This window comes from Sinohyriopsis cumingii, chromosome 5 (assembly GCF_028554795.1).
Source record: "Sinohyriopsis cumingii isolate HCF-2022 chromosome 5, ASM2855479v2, whole genome shotgun sequence".
In the NCBI taxonomy this organism is placed as follows: Eukaryota; Metazoa; Mollusca; class Bivalvia; order Unionida; family Unionidae; genus Sinohyriopsis; species Sinohyriopsis cumingii.
Genome location: NC_142965.1, coordinates 129,661,573 through 129,686,313, shown reverse-complemented (window position 1 = coordinate 129,686,313; position 24,741 = coordinate 129,661,573). Strand labels below are relative to the sequence as shown.

General features: G+C 34.1%; 1 protein-coding gene across 1 annotated transcript in view; it reads left to right on the top strand.

Annotated features, from left to right (window-relative positions):
- Window positions 1–14,627, top strand: part of LOC149800232 (coiled-coil domain-containing protein 22 homolog) — a 52,873-nt gene extending 38,246 nt beyond the window's left edge. The window contains exons 11-16 of the mRNA XM_089959801.1: window positions 901–1,002; window positions 3,988–4,095; window positions 7,648–7,743; window positions 8,468–8,527; window positions 12,311–12,385; window positions 13,926–14,627. Coding sequence (XP_089815927.1) covers window positions 901–1,002; window positions 3,988–4,095; window positions 7,648–7,743; window positions 8,468–8,527; window positions 12,311–12,385; window positions 13,926–14,042 — 558 coding nt within the window. The 3' untranslated portion in view covers window positions 14,043–14,627. The remainder of the gene's footprint in view (window positions 1–900; window positions 1,003–3,987; window positions 4,096–7,647; window positions 7,744–8,467; window positions 8,528–12,310; window positions 12,386–13,925) is intronic.
- Window positions 14,628–24,741: the final 10,114 nt, after the last annotated feature.

Below are 24,741 nucleotides of genomic sequence, written 5' to 3'. Positions count from 1 at the left end.
ATGTCAGTTGCTGAAGCTTAAACAGTTCACATTTTTTCTTTGGAGTCAAGGCATGTGGACATGATGGAAGTTTCCATATTGAATGCCTAATGTGTATTGAGTTCTTTCATTGGGTGATTAATTTTGCTTGCTATGGGTAGTAACTCTTTTATTCACAAAAGGGCACATGTTCAAAATACTCTTTTCAGGATAAAAATACTGTTTCACAAGCTTCATATGCCATAGGTTGATGTGGCATGGAATGGATCAATAACTCTTGGTTAGCAGAGATGGCACAACATACACATTGTTGTCAGAAAGAGAATGGTACTAAGTTTTCCATACTTAATTATTTGACATGACTGAGACCAAAATTACCATGAAGTTAAAAACATACCTGTGTCTGTTATCCATGCTCTCCCTCTGATAGCAGTCAGTTGTATCCATTTTTTAATGTTGTAACAGAATTTGATACAAATACATGGTCAGCATTTATGGTCAGCATTTATGGACCCTAATTACCACATTTTAACAAAGGAGGGTTGCAGTGCTGGATATCACATTTATAACAAGGGAGGATTGCAGTGCTGGGTATCACATTATAACAAGGGAGGGTTGCAGTGCTGGGTACCATATTTTAACAAGGGAGGCTTGCAGTGCTGAGTCTCACATTATAACAAGGGAGGGTTGTAGTGCTGGGTCTCACATTATAACAGGGGAGGGTTGCAGTGCTGGGTATCACATTATAACAAAAGAGGGTTGTAATGCTGGGTCTCACATTATAACAAGGGAGGGTTGCACTGCTGGGTATCACATTATAACAAGGGAGGGTTGCACTGCTGGGTGTCCGTTATGTCTGTAAATTTACACAGGGATGAAGTATTCTCATGTTAAATTGTTTTAAAAACTCTTTTCATGCAGTCAGAAGCACAGAAGATGTTAGAAGAAATAAAAGAATTTAGGAAAAAGATGAAAGAAGTAGCAGATGAAGCCAGAAATAAAGAAGAATTGCAGAAACAGTTGGTGAGTAGTTGTGCATATTATTATAGAAAGAATTTGTTATTAATAAATAAAATCAGAGGTAGATATTTTTTTGTTGAGTTGAAATAAAGGTCTTGTGCCTTCATAAAGTCTGTCAATAGTTTTGAAAGTGTTCACATTATTTCCATTGAGGGCCATTAGATAACATGTTATATTTCATATTTAGACATTGTATGCTATCTTATGCTATATTTCATATTTTGACAGTTTACAGTATTTTATGTTACATTTTATATTTTGACAGTGTACAGTATTTTATGTTACATTTTATATTTTGACAGTGTACAGTATTTTATGTTATATTTCATATTTTTACTGTACAGTATTTTATGTTATATTTCACATTTTGACAGTGTACAGTATTTTATGTTATATTTCATATTTTGACTGTACAGTATTTTATGTTATATTTCATATTTTGACAGTGTACAGTATTTTATGTTATATTTCATATTTTGACAGTGTACAGTATTTTATGTTATATTTCATATTTTGACAGTGTACAGTATTTTATGTTATATTTCATATTTTGACTGTACAGTATTTTATATTTAATATTTTGACTACAGTATTTTATGTTATATTTCATATTTTGACAGTGTACGGTATTTTATGTTATATTTCATATTTTGACAGTGTACAGTATTTTATGTTATACTTCATATTTTGACAGTGTTCAGTATCTTATGCTATATTTCATCTTTGGTCTGCACAGTATCTTGTGTTACATTTCATATTTGGCCATTGCACAATATATTTTATTACATTTCATATTTGGTCAGTGCACAATATCTTGTTTTGTTACATACTCCTTTTTATTTTGTCAGTTAACTTTACATTGTCAGAATTTTGCAATACTTTACGATATTGAACAACTTGATATTGAATGCAAGTGCACGACATGTGTGCCTAAAGATAGTATAGTGTATTAGGAACCACTTTGTAAACAAACCATGTACATTCATAATGTAGACAGTTTAGGTTTTAGTTTATTAGATTTGAGGATGAACTAAAGCAGCTATTTTGTCTATTTGAAAGAGATGTTAAAATGAACAATGATGACGAGTTTACTGAGTCACAAATGAAACTTTCAAACAAGCAAATGAATGAATGTGATATTCGTAATGTCCACAACAAACGTGAGAGACGTAATATTGAAAATACCATTCTGATCATTTAAACAGTGATTTAGGAAAAATGTTTGTAACTTTTAGTTAATGGAATGGTTCAGACTATGACTAGTGCTCTCTGGGATATATAAAGATAGCACGAAAAGCATATCGAGGCCAAAGGGTGTTGCATATTTATCAAAAACATACCGTTTTATAAGTGAAAATACTAAATTTGTAGGGAAAAAATGCAACTGAAGGTTTTGGTGGAAAAGTAAGGGCCTCAAAGCCAATAAGCAAAGACATTGAAGAATTCTTGTTTCCACTGGTTGAATGGACTGTCATACACCAGCTGTTTTGCAATTTTCCGTGTTAACTTTGTTGATACATTGTTTCAGATTTAGGCTAGCGATAGACACCATACAGGTCATAACATTGCTGGGGTCACTACAAAGAGCATGCGAGTGACCAGGCATAAACATGTCTCCTTTAGCTGGTAATAAGAATGGCATAAAAATATATTTACATTTTTTTCAGCTTGAATATCCTCAGAATGTACTTTCTTAGTTCTACATATCCGAATTACATGAGCTATATAAAGGGTTGTAAAGCTTGATTACACATTTTGAAATTGTAATGTAATTTTGACTACATTGCAACTGCAATAACGTTATCCTTACTGCACTCAAAGGGGCCCCAAGTGGCTGAGTGGTCTAAAGCTCTCTCCATTATGGATCACTGCCATCTCACCTCTGACTGCGTGGGTTCGAGTCTTGGATTCAGCCAATGTGGGTATGTGAGAAAGCTTGTCAGTAGCTTCTTGTGGGTCAGTGGTTCTTTTCGGGGTTTTCCCAGGTTCTTCCTCCACCATTAATACTGGTTGCCATGTATAGCCTATTGTGTGCTAAAAAATGGCAATAAACCCTACAACAACAATAACAACAACAACTGCACTCAAAATGAAATGAATGTGATATTCCATAGTGCCCTTTTGATAATTACTATTGAATGAGTTTATATTTTTCCCACATTATGATTCCAAACATTCAGTGGCAGAACAGACACGCACATGCAGCTGAGTCAAGATGCATCCCTCCCTGTTCAAATCACAGACATATGTACTCTGTGTCGAATTGACACAGCTAATAAATCCAGTCCATAATCAGAGGAATTGAGTAGAATCAACAACAAAAAAACCAGAAATCCATTCATTCCAGACCAACTGGAAAAGCTGTTCCAATGCGCATTCATTCACAATATTATTCAAAATTTCAATTTTAAGTAGACCAAAATGACAAGTGGTGGTATATACACATTGATAATGATATTTTGTATTGATGAATCTACAGTTGTGTATTTATTTTGGAATACTGCATAAATTCATTTACTTTGTTTCTTGTTGTAAGTAGACAAATCAATGCAGTAGATATGTTGGGAGTAGACAAAAACAACACAGTAGATGTGTTGGGAGTAGACAAAAACAACACAGTAGATGTGTTGGGAGTAGACAAAATCAACACAATAGATGTGTCAGGAGTAGACAGAATCAACACAGTAGATGTTTTGGGAGTAGATAAATCAACACAATACATGTGTTGGCAGTAGACAAATCAACACAATAAATGCATTGAAGGGACAAATTAACACTGTAGACGAATTGAAACTGGATGAATTAGATGTTGACAATTAGCAAGTAGACAGTTTGGGAGTAGAACAGAATAGGACTGATCTACAGTTTGTTATTTCGGCCTTAGAAAATGATGCAGTACTTGTATGATTGTATTGTGCTATTTGTACAGCATAAACATTCCAGTATTCTAATATGAACTACAGATTCATCCATACAATGTTGTTTCAGGCGTCGGAATATGAGAGGATGACTAAGGACGTTAATAGGTTAGCTTACACCAAGAGGATTTCTGAAATTGTTGCAAATATCAAGAAACAGAAGAAAGAAATAGATAAGGTAAAATATACCTGTAATACCATGCTACAAAAGACATATGTAAGATCAGCTATGCACATAGAAAGTTAAATATTACTGTTTGTTTGGCTTAGTAATTTTTGTGGTGTATTTTAACATTTTACTGTTACGGTAAACATTTCCAGTGTTTTGCTTTGAAGAAGTGACTATTGCAGCATCTTTCCAAGATTTAAACAAAATAGTCCTTTACGTTGCTTAAAGTAATTTTTTTTAGAAATCACACTTATCAAAGTTGTGAAGATGTAAATATATTTACATTTAAAATACAGTTGACATATTCTTGCTAGATCTTCATATGACATACTGGTGCAGTTAGTTGCCCTGCACAAATATTTGTAAAGTAGTTACAAGCTTGCACATGGTGGAGCACATCTTTTAAGTTTAATTTTAGCTCTTCTGGTTACATGTTGACACATGGATTTAATTAAAATGCTTCTTATGATGTCTAGTTTGCCCGAAATGAAAATGGTGCTGATCTGAAATCTAATATGGCCACCACAGCAGCTATCTTGAAAATATATTATCACTACTTCAGAGATGATGTCAGGATGCACAAATGCAGGAAACTTGCAAAATTTGCGCAAATTCACTCACTTGGAGAGCAATGATGCATGAGAACTCCCACAAGCTAGTTTAAAGTCACACATATAAAAATGTATTATGCGTCAGTATAACATTTTTAAGCGTTAACTCATAAAGTCACGCCACCAGTAGAGGTATTGTATTGCCAGTTGAAATATCTGTCTTTTTTTTCCCAGATAACAACTGTAGACATATCTGGGTTCTTCGGCTTGGCATGAATTGTTGTTAACTAAATTTGGTTGGCATGTTGGGACCTAGAACAAGCATTCTGTCATAGTTTGAATCTTGCATCAAGAAAGTTTTAAAATGTGTATTTAAAATACAGGCTACCTAGAACACCAAAATGGCTGATTCCTAACATCGTTAATCTTAAGGTGACAGTTTTGCTTGACAAATAATGGCTGATCATGATGACAGATTTTCAGTTATGAACTGTATCAGATTATTAGAACTTGGAAAGTGTTAATTAAGATACCAGTGAACCCAAAAATGATGTTGACTGAGTCCAATGTACATGCTGGATTGACAGAAACAGACAGCATGCAGATCAACCCCTCTTTCAGTGGTATTTCAAAATTAAATTTAGAAAAGGCAGAATACCAAGTCTTATTAAGATACATTTTAAAAGTAAAGTGCAATTTTCATTTCTTTTATGAAATAAATGAGCCCTGTGGGATCTTATGCTACAAAACTATACAGCCTTGAGGGTTAAAGATAAAATTAATAAATAAGACTCTAAAGATTTTTTTAATCAAAATGTCTCAGTCTTAAAAAAGATGCCACAGCATTGATGGACTTAAGACCATAATATAGCATTATGGAGCACATAAGAAATCTGGCATTATTGTCAGCAAAGCGCTGATTAAAGAAAGTGAAACTTTGGCAGAGCTTATATTAGTGAAAAATCTTCTTTTGGAGCAGAAGTGTCTGAAAGATAATACTTGCGAGCTGTGGAAAATTTTACATAACAACCATAAAGAGCAGTTTCCCAACTTGTTCACGCCGGCTAAACTAGCTATATATATGCCCCATCAGAGAGTAGACTATTAAAGGGGGCTTTCAGCACAGAACAATGTTCATTCATAAATAAGGCACAGATTAAATGACTAGTGGCGACAGCTTTAAAATATTCATTTGAGCTCTAACAGAATAAAACAGGAAGAAAGTTAGTTATCATCTCCATTTTTTTTTTACTGCCCCTTATTTTTGTGACAGGGGAGCTCCCCCTTTTAGATAAAATTCTGGCATGATCTCTACTACTCCTCCTCAATGGAAAGTTGTATCAACATTGGGTCTCCAGCAAAAGATTTTGTATGGTGTCTGGTTGGTCTTTTGTATGGTGTCTGCTTGGTCTTTTGTATGGTGTCTGGTTGGTCCTTTGTATGGTGTCTGGTTGGTCTTTCATATGGTGTCTGGTTGGTCTTCCGTATGGTGTCTGGTTGGTCTTTTGTATGGTGTCTGCTTGGTCTTTTGTATGGTGTCTGGTTGGTCTTTTGTATGGTGTCTGGTTGGTCTTTTGTATGGTGTCTGGTTGGTCTTTTGTATGGTGTCTGGTTGGTCTTAAATGAAAGCTTGCACCCAAAAGCAAATTTTGTGGCTGGCTTGCACTTTGGATGACAAAGAAACTTATAAATTTTGGGGTTTGAAGGTCAGTGGTCACAGTCATAGCGAGTCTGATAAATAATGACATTTGCATATTATTTTTAGTTCAAGACCTTGACTAAAGGTCCAGCTTATTGAGGTCAGTAATCTCCAGAGGCAACCATACCCCATTACTGCCTTCACAGAGGACTGTTAAACATGGGGTGGGTGTATAATGTACATGGAGGACTATTAAACATGGGGTGGGTGTATAATGTACATGGAGGACTATTAAACATGGGGTGGGTGTATAATGTACACAGAGGACTATTAAACATAGGGTGGGTGTATGATGTATGATGTACATGGAGGACTGTTAAACATAGGGTGGGTGTATAATGTACACAGAGGACTTAAACATGGGGTGGGTGTATAATGTACATGGAGGACTATTAAACATGGGGTGGGTGTATAATGTACATGGAGGACTGTTAAACATGGGGTGGGTGTATAATGTACACAGAGGACTGTTAAACATGGGATGGGTGTATGATGTACACAGAGGACTGTTAAACAGGCTGGGTGTATAATGTGCATGGAGGACTATTAAACACAGGGTGGGTGTATAATGTACACAGAGGACTGTTAAACGTAGGGTGGGTGTATGATGTACATGGAGGACTATTAAACATGGAGTGTGTGTATAATGTACATGGAGGACTGTTAAACATAGGGTGGGTGTATAATGTACACAGAGGACTGTTAAAAATGGGGTGGGTGTATAAGGTACACAGAGGATTATTAAACATGGGGTGGGTTTATAATGTACCATTCACATCACACTTGTTTTAAATTTTGTAATGTTTTGGACTTAAACTTTTCATTATGTAGTACATGTTTTACAAGCACAGATCTAGTTTAGTATTCAGAGGGTGACAAAGCTGAAGCAGCTATACCATGGGCAGCTTGTATTTTCCTGAGGGTGACAAAGCTGAGACAGTTATACAATGGGCAACTTGTATTTTCCTGAGGGTGACAAATCTGAGGCAGTTATGCCATGGGCAACTTGTATTTTCCTGAGGGTGACAAAGCTGAGGCAGTTATACAATGCGAAACTTGTATTTTCCTGACGGTGACAAAGCTGAGGCAGTTATACAATGGGCAACTTATACTGTTCCCTAAAGTTACAAAACTGAGGGGGTTATGCCATGGGCAACTCCTATTGAAATGTATAAAAATTCCTTCTACTGTTGAGGTCATCATGTTATAATTTTCCACTTATGCTAAATAAAAGTATCACATAAATTGTTCAGGTCAAATATACTCCTTATAATGTATCTAAGCATTATGTTTTTACATTTCTTTCAACAGGTTCTAGTGGACACCAGAGCTGTTCAAAAGGAGATTAATCAACTATCAGGCAAACTTGATAGACAGTTCACTGTCACAGATGAACTTATTTTTAGGGTCAGTTTATTCTCCTATTTAAAATTGGATAGATTTTTAAAAAAATATATACCCCATAGTGGATTTGGTATGGGCATATATTGCTGCCCTTCTCAACGTCTGTCCACCTGTCTGGTTCATTATAGTGCTTTTAGGTCAGTTTTCAGGCATTGTGTTGGGCATTTTTATCCATGAAAATATGTCCAGTTCATTTCAGAAATTGCTTATTTCCTTCTATCCTTTAAATATGTTACATTATTAAATGTTTTTTAAATAAAAAAGACTTGAAAAAATTCCGTAAAAGAAACTCTTTTCTACTTATTTGTTGAAGTCTGAAGGAAGAATAGAGCTATACAAAAGTATTGCAAAGTTTTTTGTACCAGTATCAGAATAATGACATTTCAGAATGAGATAAATACCATTATAGAACACAATGTAAGATGCAATCTGTTTATATGACTTTATCTGAAAATATTAATATCATACAAGTATGACACTCCCTCGTGTAAATGCTGTTCATGGGTACCATGAAATATACTGCATTATAATGAAACTTCCTTGATCGGTAACCGTACTCACCTTATAAAAAGGAGTGTTATATGAATAACCTTATAGTGAGGGAATCATATTTGGTCATAAAAACCTACAATATATGTTTTTATTAAAACACCAAATTACTAGTTTAAAATGACTATGCCATTATTCAGTACCGTCGCTACATGTATAATGTGTCTTTGTATTTAAGGATGCCAAGAAAGATGAAGCAGTGAAGAAGGCCTATAGACATTTAGCGGCATTGCATGAGGTTGGTATGCAGGAGAGAGAGAGATGTATTATCAGCTATAGCTATTGAGGTTAGTATGCAGGAGAGAGAGAGACATGTATTATCAGCAATGTCTATTGAGGTTAGTATGCAGGAGAGAGACATGTATTATCAGCTATGGGTATTGAGGTTAGTATGCAGGAGATAGAGAGAGAGACATGTATTATCAGCTATTGGTATTGAGATTAGTATGCAGGAGAGAGAGAGAGACATGTATTATCAGCTATGGGTATTGAGGTTAGTATGCAGGAGAGAGAGAGAGACATGTATTATCAGCTATGGGTATTGAGATTAGTATGCAGGAGAGAGAGATGTATTATCAGCTATAGCTATTGAGGTTAGTATGCAGGAGAGAGAGAGAGACATGTATTATCAGCAATGTCTATTGAGGTTAGTATGCAGGAGAGAGACATGTATTATCAGCTATGGGTATTGAGGTTAGTATGCAGGAGATAGAGAGAGAGACATGTATTATCAGCTATTGGTATTGAGATTAGTATGCAGGAGAGAGAGAGAGACATGTATTATCAGCAATGTCTATTGAGGTTAGTATGCAGGAGAGAGAGAGACATGTATTATCAGCTATGGGTATTGAGGTTAGTATGCAGGAGAGAGAGAGAGACATGTATTATCAGCTATGGGTATTGAGATTAGTATGCAGGAGAGAGAGAGAGAGACATGTATTATCAGCTATGGGTATGGAGGTTAGTATGCAGGAGAGAGACATGTATTATCAGCTAAGTCTATTGAGGTTAGTATGCAGGAGAGAGAGAGACATATATTATCAGCTATGGGTATTGAGATTAGTATGCAGGAGAGAGAGAGAGAGAGAGAGAGAGAGACCTGTATTATCAGCTATGGCTATTGAGATTAGTATGCAGGAGAGAGAGATATGTATTATCAGCTGTGGCTATTGAGGTTAATATGCAGGAGAGAGGGAGACATGCATTATCAGCTGTGGGTATTGAGATTAGTATGCAGGAGAGAGAGAGACATGTATTATCAGCTATGGCTATTGAGGTTAGTGTGCAGGAGAGAGAGAGAGAGAGACATGTATTATCAGCTATGGCTATTGAGGTTAGTATGCAGGAGAGGGAGAGAGAGAGACATGTATTATCAGCTATGGCTATTGAGGTTAGTATGCAGGAGAGGGAGAGAGAGAGACATGTATTATCAGCTATGGGTATTCATGTACATGTAAGTTATGGAGGGCCAATGTGAAGATTTGTTCAAGAAGCTTATTGTGTCATGCATTATTATTAGTTGTAGTATTATTGCTTGATGGAACAATATCCTTTACTTTTTTGAAGATCTGAACAAAGTGATAATGCCTGATTAATATGCAGAATTTTTTTTTTTCATTCAAAGCTTACTGTTTGAATCATAATAATCATAATAATTTCTTTTGATCACTTAGCTCTTTTGGTGTAGTGCCACAGGGCTTAACAAATATTGATATTACTACTTGTTTTGCTGCAAGATCCCAAAAATAAGTTGATGCTGTTTATGTAGAAATAAATTGTTATGAAGAGGTGGATTTTGTTAGCACAGAATGTGCATTCTCAAATATTTTGCTTTTGGGAGACTTGTACATAGTGTCTGTGACAAATAAAAGGTCATCAGTTAGCTTGAAGTGTCACTTTAGTGGAGGGGCCTCGAGTGGCCAAGTGGTCTAAAGTGCTGTCCATTACGGATCACTGCCATCTCACCTCTGTCTGCGTGGGTTTGAGTCTAGGATTCAGCCAATGTGGGTATGTGAGAAAGCTTGCCAGTAGCTTCTCGTGGGTTGGTGGTTCTTCCCGGGGTTTTCCCTGGTTCTTCCTCCACCATTAATACTGGCCACCATGCATAGCCTATCATGAGCTGAAAAATGGCGTTAAACCCCACGACAACAACAACACTTCAGTGGAAGAGCAAATCAAGGGAAATAATCAGTGTAGTAATAGTGTTATAAAGAGTGATAATTTGAATACAGTCTATCCATGGTAGTCTGCTGAAAACTATTCCTATTTAAATCTTTGACCATCAGATAAAGAAATGAGATTTGGGTGATTTACAAATTGTTCCCATCATAGTCTTGTATTATGTATGATTGCAGGTGATATTGTAAAGTATTATTGCCAGTGATATGATTACCAGTGATATTGTCCGATATAATTGCCAGTCATATTTTAAAATATTGCCAGTGATATGGTTGCCAGTGATATTGTAAAGTATGATTGCCAGTGATATTGTAAAGTATGATTGCCAGCAATATGATTACCAGTGATATTCTCAAGTATGATTACCAGTGATATTGTAAAGTACGATTGCAAGTAATATGATTACCAGTGATATTGTCAGGTATGATTGCCAGTTATATGGTTGCCAGTGATATTGTGAAGTATGATTGCCAGTGATATGATTACCAGTGATATTGTAAAGTATGATTGCCAATGATATGATTACCAGTGATATTGTAAAGTATGATTGCCAATGATATTGTAAAGTATGATTGCCAGTGATATGATTACCAGTGATATTGTCAAGTATGATTGCCAGTGATATTGTAAAGTATGATTGCCAATGATATTGTAAATTACAACTGCCAGTGATATTGTAAAGTATGGTTGCCAGTGATATTGTAAAGTATGGTTGCGAGTGATATGATTGCTAGTGATATTATAAAGTATGGTTGTCAGTGATATGTTTGCCAGTGATGTTGTAAAGTAGGATTGCCAGTAATGTTACAAAGTAGTCAGCTTTTTGCATTAAAGTTAATTTTCCCCACTCTTTATAAAGGGTCAAGGATATTGTGACACCGTCCAGCAGTCCATCTGTCTATCCATTCAAAACACAGGAGGAAGATGCATTATTTATGTCATATATGTAGATAAATTTTGCAGTATGACCTAGGTGTCATACTGGGGGTGGAGTTGGGGGGATACAAGGGAGGGTGGATAGGTGGGTTGGAATAGGCTAGAATATGCACTAAAAAGCATTGGAGTTGTTTTAGTTCAATGATTTCATTAAGAATATTTTAAAATCCTTGAAATTTTCAGTGGTTGAAAATCATGTTCTGCTAACTTCATTGAAGAAAACAATTGTAGAGAACTATTCTGGTGACTGTAATGTGAAACAGAAAGCAAAGTGAAGCTGATTTATTGCAAGTTTTATGATAATTTCACCAGACTTTATATATTTTTTGTTCTCTTATTTGTTTTCTTATAAAGAAAATGTCTTTCCATAGTATGTTCTTATTTAGATCTTTTTCTATTTATTATTGAATTTCATGACAATGTTGATATTAGTTTTTGGAATGATGTACTTTGTCTCTCCAACTTCCTATAGTTCTGTGCTAGTAAGCTTTTATTATGGAATTTCAAGTCAATGTTGATATTAGTTTTTGGAATTATGTACTTTGTCTCTCCAACTTCCTATAGTTCTAAGTTTTTGTTAAATGACATCATGCAAATGACATGATAGATCAGGTCATGTTAAGTTGTGTGGCAAATGTCACCAGCAAACAGCCTTAAGTTGGCAAATGTCACCAGCAAACAGCCTTAAGTTGGCAAATGTCACCAGCAAACAGCCTTAAGTTGGCAAATGTCACCAGCAAACAGCCTTAATGACGTTGTGGGATAAAAAAGTGGGATTGATGGGACTAGATTTCACAAGGGAGATCACTCAGTAACTGAATTTTTCCAAACTTTTCATTTGGTATGTCATGTTTATTCCAAGAATCTTGAAAATAGCAGTTTTATTTTTTTTTTAATCTTGATATAGAACTGTGAACTGCTGATCAAGACAGTGGAGGAGACGGGCCTCATTATGAGGGAAATCAGGGAATTAGAAGACCAGGTGAGTGGGAGGCAGTGTTTGATTAAGGAATTTACCTCTCAGATGTAGGTAGCATCTCTCAATCAACTATCATCACACGGCAGATATTCTAAAGACCCTTTGACCGATCCAGTCACCCACTGACTTAAATCATTAGATAATCACAGTCTGACTGAATTGGTCACCTGGATCATTTTTCCCTATCAGGTCTGCCTTGTTGTAACCTGCTCCATTATAACATGATTCTGGATATAACACGGTACAACAATCGACCCATGACCAAAATCATAACAGTGTATGGGTTGAAATAAAATGTAAAGCGTGGTGTTACATCTTTATTTCCTTTTCTAAGCACTACTATTTAACAAATGTTGGTAATCCCCAATATGTTGCCATTTTGGTATATAGCACTGGTCTCAGTATATCCAGGTTCCATACATAACACTATTCTCGCTATAGCACAGTTCAATACATAACACTATTATCATTATAGCACAGTTGAGTACATAACACTATTCTCACTATAGCACAGATTGGTACATAACATGATCGGCAATTATAGACCCCACCTGCCATCAGAGAGAGCTGTATAACATATTCAGTTTTATAACTTTTAATTTCAATATTTTTCATAACATTTTCTTGAAAATGTCACTTTATACTTGTAAGTAAAACACATGTTGAAGAGAGCATTTATTAGCAAGCAGGGTATTGTTTAGATAATTGCTTCTTTTTAAAACAGTGTATAGTTACAGTGTTAACTGATGAATGAATACAATAGGGTAGGAAATATAAATCACCATCAGGGTCTATGTTAGAGCATGCATTTGTTGGATTCAGGATGTTTTTTTAAAGATGCATTGAAAAATCAACTGCATGTGCAAAAATTATGTTATATTTTTCAGACTCTTGCTTTATATCTTCATTAAATCTCTTCTCTATTAAAAGAATCCTTTTTTTTAAAATGGAGACTGAATAAATTTTCAGTTATAGCAAAAAACCTATACCATTTGGAACTCATTGGTGTCTATGTCTAATAGTTATGCTCCATAATAGCTTGATATCTAAAAATTCTAAGTTTATTTTGTAAAACTCATCATACTACTGTATATCACTTGTAGGTCAAGTCCTACAACAAACAGCATGGGTCCTGATCTACCATTACAAAATGCTCAGGCAAATTGGGCTGCATGTTGTTTTTTCTACTGATTACTTCTAACATGAAAGATAGACCCAGATCTGCTGGAACATTTTGCAATAGCATATCTGGGCCTGTGCAGTTTGCAGATGGACTGAACTTATAAGCAAGTACATGTGGTATATGTTTTTGGTATTTTGTCAGTAATTATGTAATACTTTACCATCATCATATTATGGCAGTAAATTTTTTCCATATAGTGTCCTTTAGACAAATTTATGACCAGTCCTCTATGCAATGTAAGTGTTACTATTTATTTATTGTATTGGTATTGATTACTCAAATTCAAGTATAACAAGCAAATCGGAAGATCTTTTTCATTCTTTTCTTCAGTAAAACTCTTTTATTTTTTGTCTTGGGCAGATTGAGTCCGAGAGTCACAAAAAAGTTTTGTCCAATCTGGAGAAAATCAGTGCTGACTATCAACAAATGAAGAAGGAAAATGCAGCCATGCTTGCCAAACTGAAAGGAAAATCCTGAGGAGTCATCTCTTTTTTGGGGGGCTGCTGCATTCTGGTAGAAAGTGCTGTGGTACTGTTATTTTAGAAGACTCATCCTGGCCTGGAGATCACAAAACTAAAGGCTTAAGATCAAGGCTGAATTTCCACCATCAGCCAATCAGAAACAAGCTTTCAAACATAGTCATTTGTGATTGGCTGGAACAGACTCTGACATTTTTCAATGTGTTATGATTTCTAGGCCTGGAATATGTAAATTAAGAAAAGATGTTTCTTTCAACAGAGATTTTTCTGTATATTTACATTACTGCCAATTACCCATAATTTTTATTATTATGACAACTGGAGTGTCCATGAAATACTTAATAATGAATCATGAAAATCATGTCAGTATGAAAGAATTACGGTGGATCAAACAGGAAGTGGATCAAAGTGGATCAAACAGGAAGTGGATCAAAGTGGATCAACAGAAAAGACTAAGGTGATTATCAGACTCCAAAGTCTTTAGAAGGAAAAGATATCCAACCCAAGAGAGAACTTGAGTGAGTTTGTTCCCACTGAAATTAATTTGTCAACTGTTTTTTTATTAAACATAGCTGATTCAGTGCTCAGTTTTTGATATGGTTTTTTCATGGAGACTATTGTTTATGTGGTTTTGTTACAATAATTACATTATGAAAGTGAAATGAAGAAAATCAGTGTGAGATGAAAATGCCAACAGACGGGTGATATATACATTATGCAGATATGTGCATTATTTAACTTTAATTTATACACCATGCATTTCCAGATATGTGCATTATTTAAATTTAATTCATACACCATGCATTTCCAGATATGTGCATTATTTAACTTTAATGTATACACCATGCATTTCCAGATATGTGCTTTATTTAACTTTAATTTATACACCATGCATTTCCAGAAAGATAAGAAGCACTTCCTGAAATTATTGTCCGATTGAAATTTGCAGGTGTATCAAGATATTAAGAGGGATTTTAAGTTGCATTCTATAACAGACTGTGTTACTGTATAAAAACAGTGCATTAATTACTGCATATTCAAGTTGCATTTTATAGCAGACTGGGTTACTGTATAAAAACAGTGCATTAATTACTGCATATTCAAGCTGCATTCTATAACAGACTGTGTTACTGTATAAAAACAGTGCATTAATTACTGCATATTCAAGTTTGATTCTATAACAGACTGGGTTACTGTATAAAACTGCATTAATTACTGCATATCCAAGTTGCATTTTATGGCAGACTGTGTTACTGTATAAAAACAGTGCATTAATTACTGCATATTCAAGTTTGATTCTATAACAGACTGGGTTACTGTATAAAACTGCATTAATTACTGCATATCCAAGTTGCATTTTATGGCAGACTGTGTTACGGTATAAAAACAGTGCACTAATTACTGCATATTCAAGTTTGATTCTATAACAGACTGGGTTACTGTATAAAACTGCATTAATTACTGCATATCCAAGTTGCATTTTATGGCAGACTGTGTTACTGTATAAAAACAGTGCATTAATTACTGCATGTTCAAGCTGCATTCTATAACAGACTGTGTTACTGTATAAAAACAGTGCATTAATTACTGCATATTCAAGTTGCATTCTATAACAGACTGGGTTACCGTATAAAAACAGTGCATTAATTACTGCATATTCAAGTTGCATTTTATGGCAGACTGTGTTACTGTATAAAAACAGTGCATTAATTACTGCATATTCAAGTTGCATTCTATAACAGACTGGGTTACCGTATAAAAACAGTGCATTAATTACTGCATATTCAAGTTGAATTCTATAGCAGACTGGGTTACCGTATAAAAACTGTGCATTAATTACTGCATATTCAAGTTGAATTCTATAGCAGACTGTTACTGTATAAAACTGCATTAATTACTGCATATCCAAGTTGCATTTTATGGCAGACTGTGTTACTGTATAAAAACAGTGCATTAATTACTGCATATTCAAGTTGCATTCTATAACAGACTGGGTTACCGTATAAAAACAGTGCATTAATTACTGCATATTCAAGTTGCATTCTATAACAGACTGGGTTACCGTATAAAAACAGTGCATTAATTACTGCATATTCAAGTTGAATTCTATAGCAGACTGGGTTACCGTATAAAAACTGTGCATTAATTACTGCATATTCAAGTTGAATTCTATAGCAGACTGTTACTGTATCAAAACAGTGCACTAATTACTGCATATTCAAGTTGCATTCTATAACAGACTGGGTTACTGTATAAAACTGCCTTAATTACTGCATATTCAAGTTGCATTTTATGGCAGACTGTGTTACTGTATAAAAACAGTGCATTAATTACTGCATATTCAAGCTGCATTCTATAACAGACTGTGTTACTGTATAAAAACTGTGCATTAATTACTGCATATTCAAGTTGCATTCTATAATAGACTGGGTTACTGTATAAAACTGCATTAATTACTGCATATTCAAGTTACATTCTATAATAGACTGGGTTACTGTATAAAACTGCATTAATTACTGCATATTCAAGTTGCATTTTATGGCAGACTGTGTTACTATATAAAAACAGTGCATTAATTACTGCATATTCAAGCTGCATTCTATAACAGACTGTGTTACTGTATAAAAACTGTGCATTAATTACTGCATATTCAAGTTGCATTCTATAACAGACTGGGTTACTGTATAAAACTGCCTTAATTACTGCATATTCAAGTTGCATTTTATGGCAGACTGTGTTACTGTATAAAAAGAGTGCATTAATTACTGCATATTCAAGCTGCATTCTATAACAGACTGGGTTACTGTATAAAAACTGTGCATTAATTACTGCATATTCAAGTTGCATTCTATAACAGACTGGGTTACTGTATAAAACTGCATTAATTACTGCATATTCAAGTTGCATTTTATGACAGACTGTGTTACTATATAAAAACAGTGCATTAATTACTGCATATTCAAGTTGCATTCTATAACAGACTGTGTTACTGTATAAAAACAGTGCATTAATTTGCATATTCAAGTTGCATTCTATAACAGACTAGGTTACTGTCTAAAAACTGCATTAATTACTGCATATTCAAGTTACATTCAATCTAATAGACTGGGTTGCTTTTGATAAACTGTGCATTAACTTTTGCATATTCAAGTTGCATTTTATAACAGACTGGGTTACTAACTAGAAACTGCATTAACTTCAGCATATTCAAGTTGCATTCTATAACAGATTAGGTTAGTGTTGAAAAACTTTGCATTAACTTCTGCATAGTCACAGAGAAAATTGTTTCAGTGCATGATATATTGTTTTACAATTCCTCTCTCATTTCATATTTGCCTTTGTGCCCAAGAATCATTCTCATATGAACGAAAGCAAAGCAATACATTGTTGGAACTGACATTAACTTGCAAGTGTGCTTGAAAATGTGTTTATTCCAGACTAATGTTTGGTATTTTTGTGTACCTCACCAATCCAGTGCATAGCTTATTCCAGACTAATGTTGGTATTTTTGTGTACCTCACTAATCCAGGGCATAGTTTATTCCAGACTAATGTTTGGTATTTTTGTGTACCTCACCAATCCAGTGTATAGTTTACTCCAGACTAATGTTTGGTATTTTTGTGTGCCTCACTAATCCAGGGCATAGTTTATTCCAGACTAATGTTTGGTATTTTTGTTTGCCTCACCAATCCAGTGCATACCTTTACTCACTTATAACTTGGATCCAATTGCAAATTGCAGAGCCTCAGATCTGCCATCCCATAATGATCTGGCAGATGTGAGTCTGTGCAGTTTGTTAGAGTAATCAGTTGAACTGACAACATATATTGTACATATTATATCAATATATAAGTTGGATCCAACTGCAAACTGCGTAGATAAAGATCTGCTATAATGTGCCAACAGATCTGGATCTATGCAACTTCTTAGAATTAAAAATTAAGACATAGTACAAAGACCCTTATCTGCTGCCGCATTATGTGATGGTGGATCATGTTCTGTGTTGTTTGCAGCAAGAAAATGGTAATAAATTCTTTATATTATAGAGGCTGCCATGATGAGTTTACATAGTTCCGGTACTTTTGAGATTTGACGTTTGAAAAACATGTTAAATGTCCTGAAAGTCATTTCATTAGTTTACTTAAGAAACAATGACATTCCACTCTGAGGTGGTCGTCGTCAACTCCAAAAAAAGAACATTGCCACTATAATATATCAATCGATGAATAATCGCTTGATCAGCTAAGTCTGGAAGACAGTCACATTAAAATGTTAATATTTTCAAGTTGTTAGTGCAAATGTCACTCATCAAACAACAATCCGTATTGTGACAAAGATTTTATGTTGAACAACAAAGGAGGATGAAGTTTAATTGTACTCCTCTTCATGTATCTCTGTGCATAACATGCTGGTAGATCTGGGCCTATGCAGTTTGTTAGGAATAATAAGCAGAATGAAGAACACAGACCATGATTTTCCAGTGTATTATGTGACAGCAGAGCAAGGTCTGTGTTGTTTACAGTTAGACTCAACTTATAGGTGAGTGTATACAGTACTAGTGAACAAATACCAGTTGGGTTGTTACATGGTTTAGACTTAACCTAATCCAGTATGCTTAACTTAATCCAGTAGGCTTAACTTAATCCAGTAGGCTTAACTTAATCCAGTAGATTTATCATCTTAGCATTTGGCTTCAAGGCAACAAAACCATTGTGAGATTATTTGGCGTGTTACAGTTGTATAGGTTAATGCCTGATTTTACACCAACCAGTATATTCATTGAGTGAAAACTTCTCAAATTCTCATTTAAACTTAAGTTTATGTCACTATTAAAGGATTAGTCCCTTTAAAACAAAACTAGCATAGAAATATACTTAATATACTTTAAACAAAAATGTTCAAGACAGTTTTACTGACTTTGACATAACAATTTCTGGCATACACTTATAAAGCTTTTCGGTATTGGGCAAAGGATGTTGATGTCTTATCAGATACAGATGAAGATACAAAAAAGGAGACAAACCATGAATCAATTGTTTTCACAACATTTGCTGTGTTCAGTGCTAGAATAAGTCTTCAGTGCTAGAATAAGTCTTCAGTGCTAAAATAAGTCTTCAGTGCTAGAATAAGTCTTCAATGCTAGAATAAGTCTTCAAATAAGTCTTCAGTGCTAGAATAAGTCTTCAAATAAGTCTTCAGTGCCACAATAAGTCTTCAGTGCTAGAATAAGTCTTCAGTGCTAGAAAAAGTCTTCAGTGCTAAAATAAGTCTTCAGTGCTAGAATAAGTTTTCAGTGTTAGAATAAGTCTTCAGTGCCACAATAAGTCTTCAGTGCTAGAATAAGTCTTCAGTGCTAGAATAAGTCTTCAGTGCGAGAATAATTTTCTGCAGATATTCTGGCACTCATTTCCTGTCCAGCTGCTCTTGCATTTTAGTATTTGTAGGATGTCAACCAGATGAGCAGTTTCAGGGCCACTTGGGCCTCATGTTGAATTATGCTACAGAGGAGCAGGTGAAACATGGCGTTCATTTGAATTCTTGTTCAGATATAAATCTTAAATACATTCCAAAATTGAATAAAATGTGTCTTTAGAAATGCCAAACAAGCCTCATTTTCAGATAGGTATGGCAAATGTCCTTGTGTTTTGACCTTTCTTTTGTCAGCTGTGGCATCACGTGATATTCCACTTTGACCATTTGTACACTGATTTGTTTTCTTCACTCTGTGTAAAAAAAATACAAAATAGCGATGTAAAACAGAATTCAAGATTGTTAATAAAACAGTTCCCTTATCTGTAAAAAGTATATGTTATATATATATATGTGTGTGTATATATATATATATATATATATATATATATATATATATATATATATATATATATATATAAATTTCTAGTTCATGAATTCAGAATTAATAATTTTATTCTCAATATGCCCATACCACAACAAGTGAGAAAAAATGAGAAATACCTTTATGCTCGAATGCTGTATTATCACGGGGTCTATATTATCGCGACAAACGGGATTTTTCTAATTAATTTTGGACACACTATATCTGGTGGCTTTTACAGCTGAAACTAGTAAGGAGGCAAATATCTTATAGCACAATTTACTCTAAAATGTCAAAGAAAATTATAAGTTAAAATTGAAAAAATTGAACAAAAATTTATATCACTTTTTTGTAAAGTGCATGCAATTCCTTTGATCATCATATACAAAACTCCAGTTGAAATTGCTATACAGGAACAACTGCTATGAGTGACCTATGCTTTGAGTGACCATCTGTCATTTCTGACCACAATTGTAATGCATGGATCGATTTTATTATATGAATGCTCTGTTATGAGTGACCACCTTCTGAACATGACCAGCTTCTGCCTTGGCAAAATATGCATTTCAACACTGCTATGAACGATGCATCGCAAAAACGAGTATAAACTCTAGTGACCTTTATTTAATCCCAGTGAAAACTACTGCTCATACCGTTCTAAATTTAATATAAAAAAAATAAAAATACACGGGTTATTGATGTATAATTTTTTTATTAGCTATGCCTATAATGTTTTATAGTTTTTGTTGTAAACCAGACTAAAGTATACGTAGATTATTACCTAGTCTGGTTTCCTGCTTCGTATGCTCCCTGTGTTATTATCTGCTATTCGTTTAGGGTTGAGCGACACAGAAACCAGACTTATTATTCCCGCGCTTAGCCTGCTTCCCAGCCTTATCATAGGACCCAGCATCCTATCAATGACTGTATCGCGAAAACAGACAGACATCACTGACCTATACGTAATCAGTTGTTACAACGACTGCTTGATTAGTAATGATTATTCCGATCAAAAACAAACATGAAAGGAATAATCACCAAAAAAAAGAATTATTGCTACCGGTGATAGATGCTACAGTCCGTAAATCAGGCTAATGTCCGTGTCACAAATTGCCATTGTAGGCCAAAGTTGTTGTTGTGGGTGCGTATATTGTTTGTCTTTAGAGTTAATCTATATTGCCAGGGGTGAATAGGTCATTGTCTATTAAACCAGCAAGAGAGAATCATTTGCAGGATTCGATTGATAGTGTTCAAGACTTGTGATGTTTGTTGTATCCCCGCCCCCGATGTTAAGTGATTACATTCCAATCACAAAGCTGTCGTCGATACAAGTTGCTGTGATCGGGTTACACACTTTACTTATAGAGTTAATCCCTGTATGTCATCTTTGAATGAAGCCACAGACTTTTGTCTCTGAGTAAATGGTTCTGTTTCTGGATGTTTCTTTTTATTTCATTAATTGTTAGATATGCAATGCACATGTATAGATTTTTCATATTTTCCCACAGCCCAGCCAAAACCATCTTTACATTTAATATTACAACTGAGAATTACTAATTTTAACACTTAGAACCTTAAAAACAATGGACAAACCTCCAGCTAAAACGAGACAAATTTTAAGGCTGGAGAAAATTATTGTAACTGAAAGAAGTGAAAAAGAGCAGACCACTCACTAAAAAGTGGTTTAAACATTGGTAAAACAAATTTAGGATTGTTATGAAGGAAAACGAGTAATTCAGAAACGATTTCATATGTTAAAATATGTGATCTTCAAATGTAAATGTGATTTCATGTATATTTTTATTACTGTATAATTTTGTTTTAGATGAATGCATACAATATTTTAGCAAGAACTATTAATAAAGAATAGAATATATGTACAGTGATAGTGGTTATTTTTCTTGAAATTGTTCTGAAACTGGACCTTGGAAGCTGGTCTTTTTGTACAAACCTGCTAGGAGAGACCACCTGTCTTGAGAGAACGCTTTTTGTGAGCAAAAGGGGCAGTCTCTCATAACAGGTTTTTAGTCTACCTGCATTGGCTTTGATTATGAAATAATTCAGTGTATCATCTGATGTTAGAAGGCTATAGGTCATATACTGATGGTGACATACATGTCCTTACAAGGTTAAGGTTGCAATTTCATTCCATGGTAGCCAATATGGACCAAAATTGACAAAATGTTGCTTATGATCATGTTTGTACGTATATAAGAATATAATAACAGTTAAACTTTCTTGAAAACAGTAATATTTAAATAATATTAATAATATTATAAATAATTAATATATATTTCTATTTCTTTGCCCACATTGCGTTTAAAATTCGTATAAAGTTCAATAATAATTTTTTAAAATTTGTAATGTTGTTATTCATGGATTTCCTCTTTAATTACATTTGTGTGTTCATTTTGATCATTGGATCCTTTTGTTTATTGTGAAAATATTCTGCCAGTAAGCGTGGACATTTCTTCTGATAGGTAAGTTGCAATTTATGTTTATTATTATTCATGTGTGCTACCACACTTACCTTAGGCAAATACCGTAATAATATAAAGTTGTTCCCTCATGGTACATAAATCTAGATTAGGCACAATATGCTGTTTTATTTACATTTATGTGCTTCAATTGACAAATATATTTTACAGGAATAGAAAGAAGGAAAGTCATTAAAATTTTACAAATTATAAGTAAGCAGCAATACCAAAACTGTTTTAATATATACTGATAAAAACATAAAGTACCGCGATAATACAGCATTCTGGGCTAATATGTTTTGAAACTAGAAAAGAATTTAAATGTCTGACAAAGCAAAATCTACATGGGAGAATTCATTTAACATAAATGTAAATGAGCATAGATTTTATGTTAACAATAATCTATTCAACAATTTTGTTTCTGTAAAAGTACAGCTCGACTTAAAAATAAACCTCTGAAATGACCCCACATAGGAAGTAGAGTAACCTGAGCATAGAAATTGTTTAAAGATAATATATCCTACCAATGTATTGAATAAAGGGGAAATAGAAAGTGTAACTCAATGTGTATTGGCCTGAGAGGATTGAGCAAATGCATAAGATGGATGTTAGAGAAGATTAAATAATTTATTTTGGTATAAAGTGAAGCTCATGCATAGATTTTCCAGAATGGTTAAAAACAAACCAAAGCTTATATTAATGTAAAAAAATACTCGTACATTTTTTTGTGTGCTCTGGACTTGACTTTTAAAATCACCAAGTAAATCTACATACACCGTCAACATGCAGTTTTCACAATAACAGCTATTTGTTTAAACCATGTCCAGTAAAAATAGAGGGAAAAAAACCTCTGAAAATGAATTTGATATATCTGTTAACGTTTGTCAACCATGTTTATTGAAATCGATTAGAATAAGTTGAGATGTTGTGAAGTGTATAAGCCAGGATATATAGTGCTTGAATAAATAAAGAGATATTTAAATGTAAATAAAACAGTAGTTATAGTGCTTGTAAAATTTGAAATCAATGGTATCAGTGTTAAATTTTTGGTTGTGTAAATTAGTCAAGTACATTATATCAGGATTAAACTTCAACTGTTTTGACAAGAGATACAAATCAATCGTTTACAGAGGTACACACTGCAAGCAAATATTTTATGATGTGCTTGATAAACCCATATATAGATAAACCCATATATAGAGAAGTATTACTGAAAAATGCAAAGCCTTCGGTTTTCACAAATGGAAATTAACAAGGTTTTAATTTAAGAAACATAAACTAAATCATTGAATGAAAAATAACTTTAATTAAAGGAAGAGACCATGCAAATGTAGCAGGAATGTACAGTACAGATGCTCTGCACATAATGAATTCAGTTCGAATTTTAAAATCTAATCACCATTATTACTGTTCATTAATAACTTGTTCTACTATGACAGCCATCTGTTCAATGATATATTTGCTAAATATGATCCAGATATAATGATACTGAGTAACGACAACAAATGTTTTAAAGATGTTAAGGACTTTTAAAAAAAGTTTATGTGGAAGAAATAAAAGAAATAGCAGGTAAAAGGATAATCAGACAATGGGATAATATAATATAAAACATGACGGAAACACTGAAACATTTTAGCGACTTCAAATGTATAAGTAATTAATGAAAGGCAATTAACCAATTAATTAATACATAGATAACTTTAAAATGTTTAACTAATAGCTATACCACTAGTGTAAATGTTTTACTCATCACTAAATGGTTTAAAATGTGTCAAATGAAGGAATATTTTAACCTTCAAGTCCTTGGAGATTTGTGAAACTTGTCACGTCCTAGAGACTTTGATGCTGCATTTATTTTAATAATTTATAAAAGTTTGTGTTAAAAATTGTAAAGTAGACCCGGCTTACTATTTTAGGTTAGCTGAGTTTTTTTACAAGTCGAAATATATTAAGTATAGAACATTACTTTTTGTGACATGTTTTTCATATGACATGTTTTTCATCTCAAATTGAATCAGAATTGCATGATATCTAATAGATACACTAAAGCAAGTCATGGACAAGTAGAGAAAAAGTCTGACGAGTACAAAAGGTCAAGGTCGATGTTATTTATTATGTACCTGTTACTAACAATCTCTATGCTTGGGCCATGAGCAAAGACATGTCCGTAAACCGTATATGTGTTTGGACCATGAGAGCTTCTCAAATTTGCCTAAATTCATAGAAAAACTTGGTTGTTGAGGGCATCCTAATCCTATCTAAGTGTGCACCAAGTTCACCAACGGAGTACATCCAGTAAATGGCTGAGTATATCAACTGAGTATGCTTTAGAACAAGTTTGCACCTGCATGTATTCAGAATTAGTTAACATCATCAATATGGCGGCA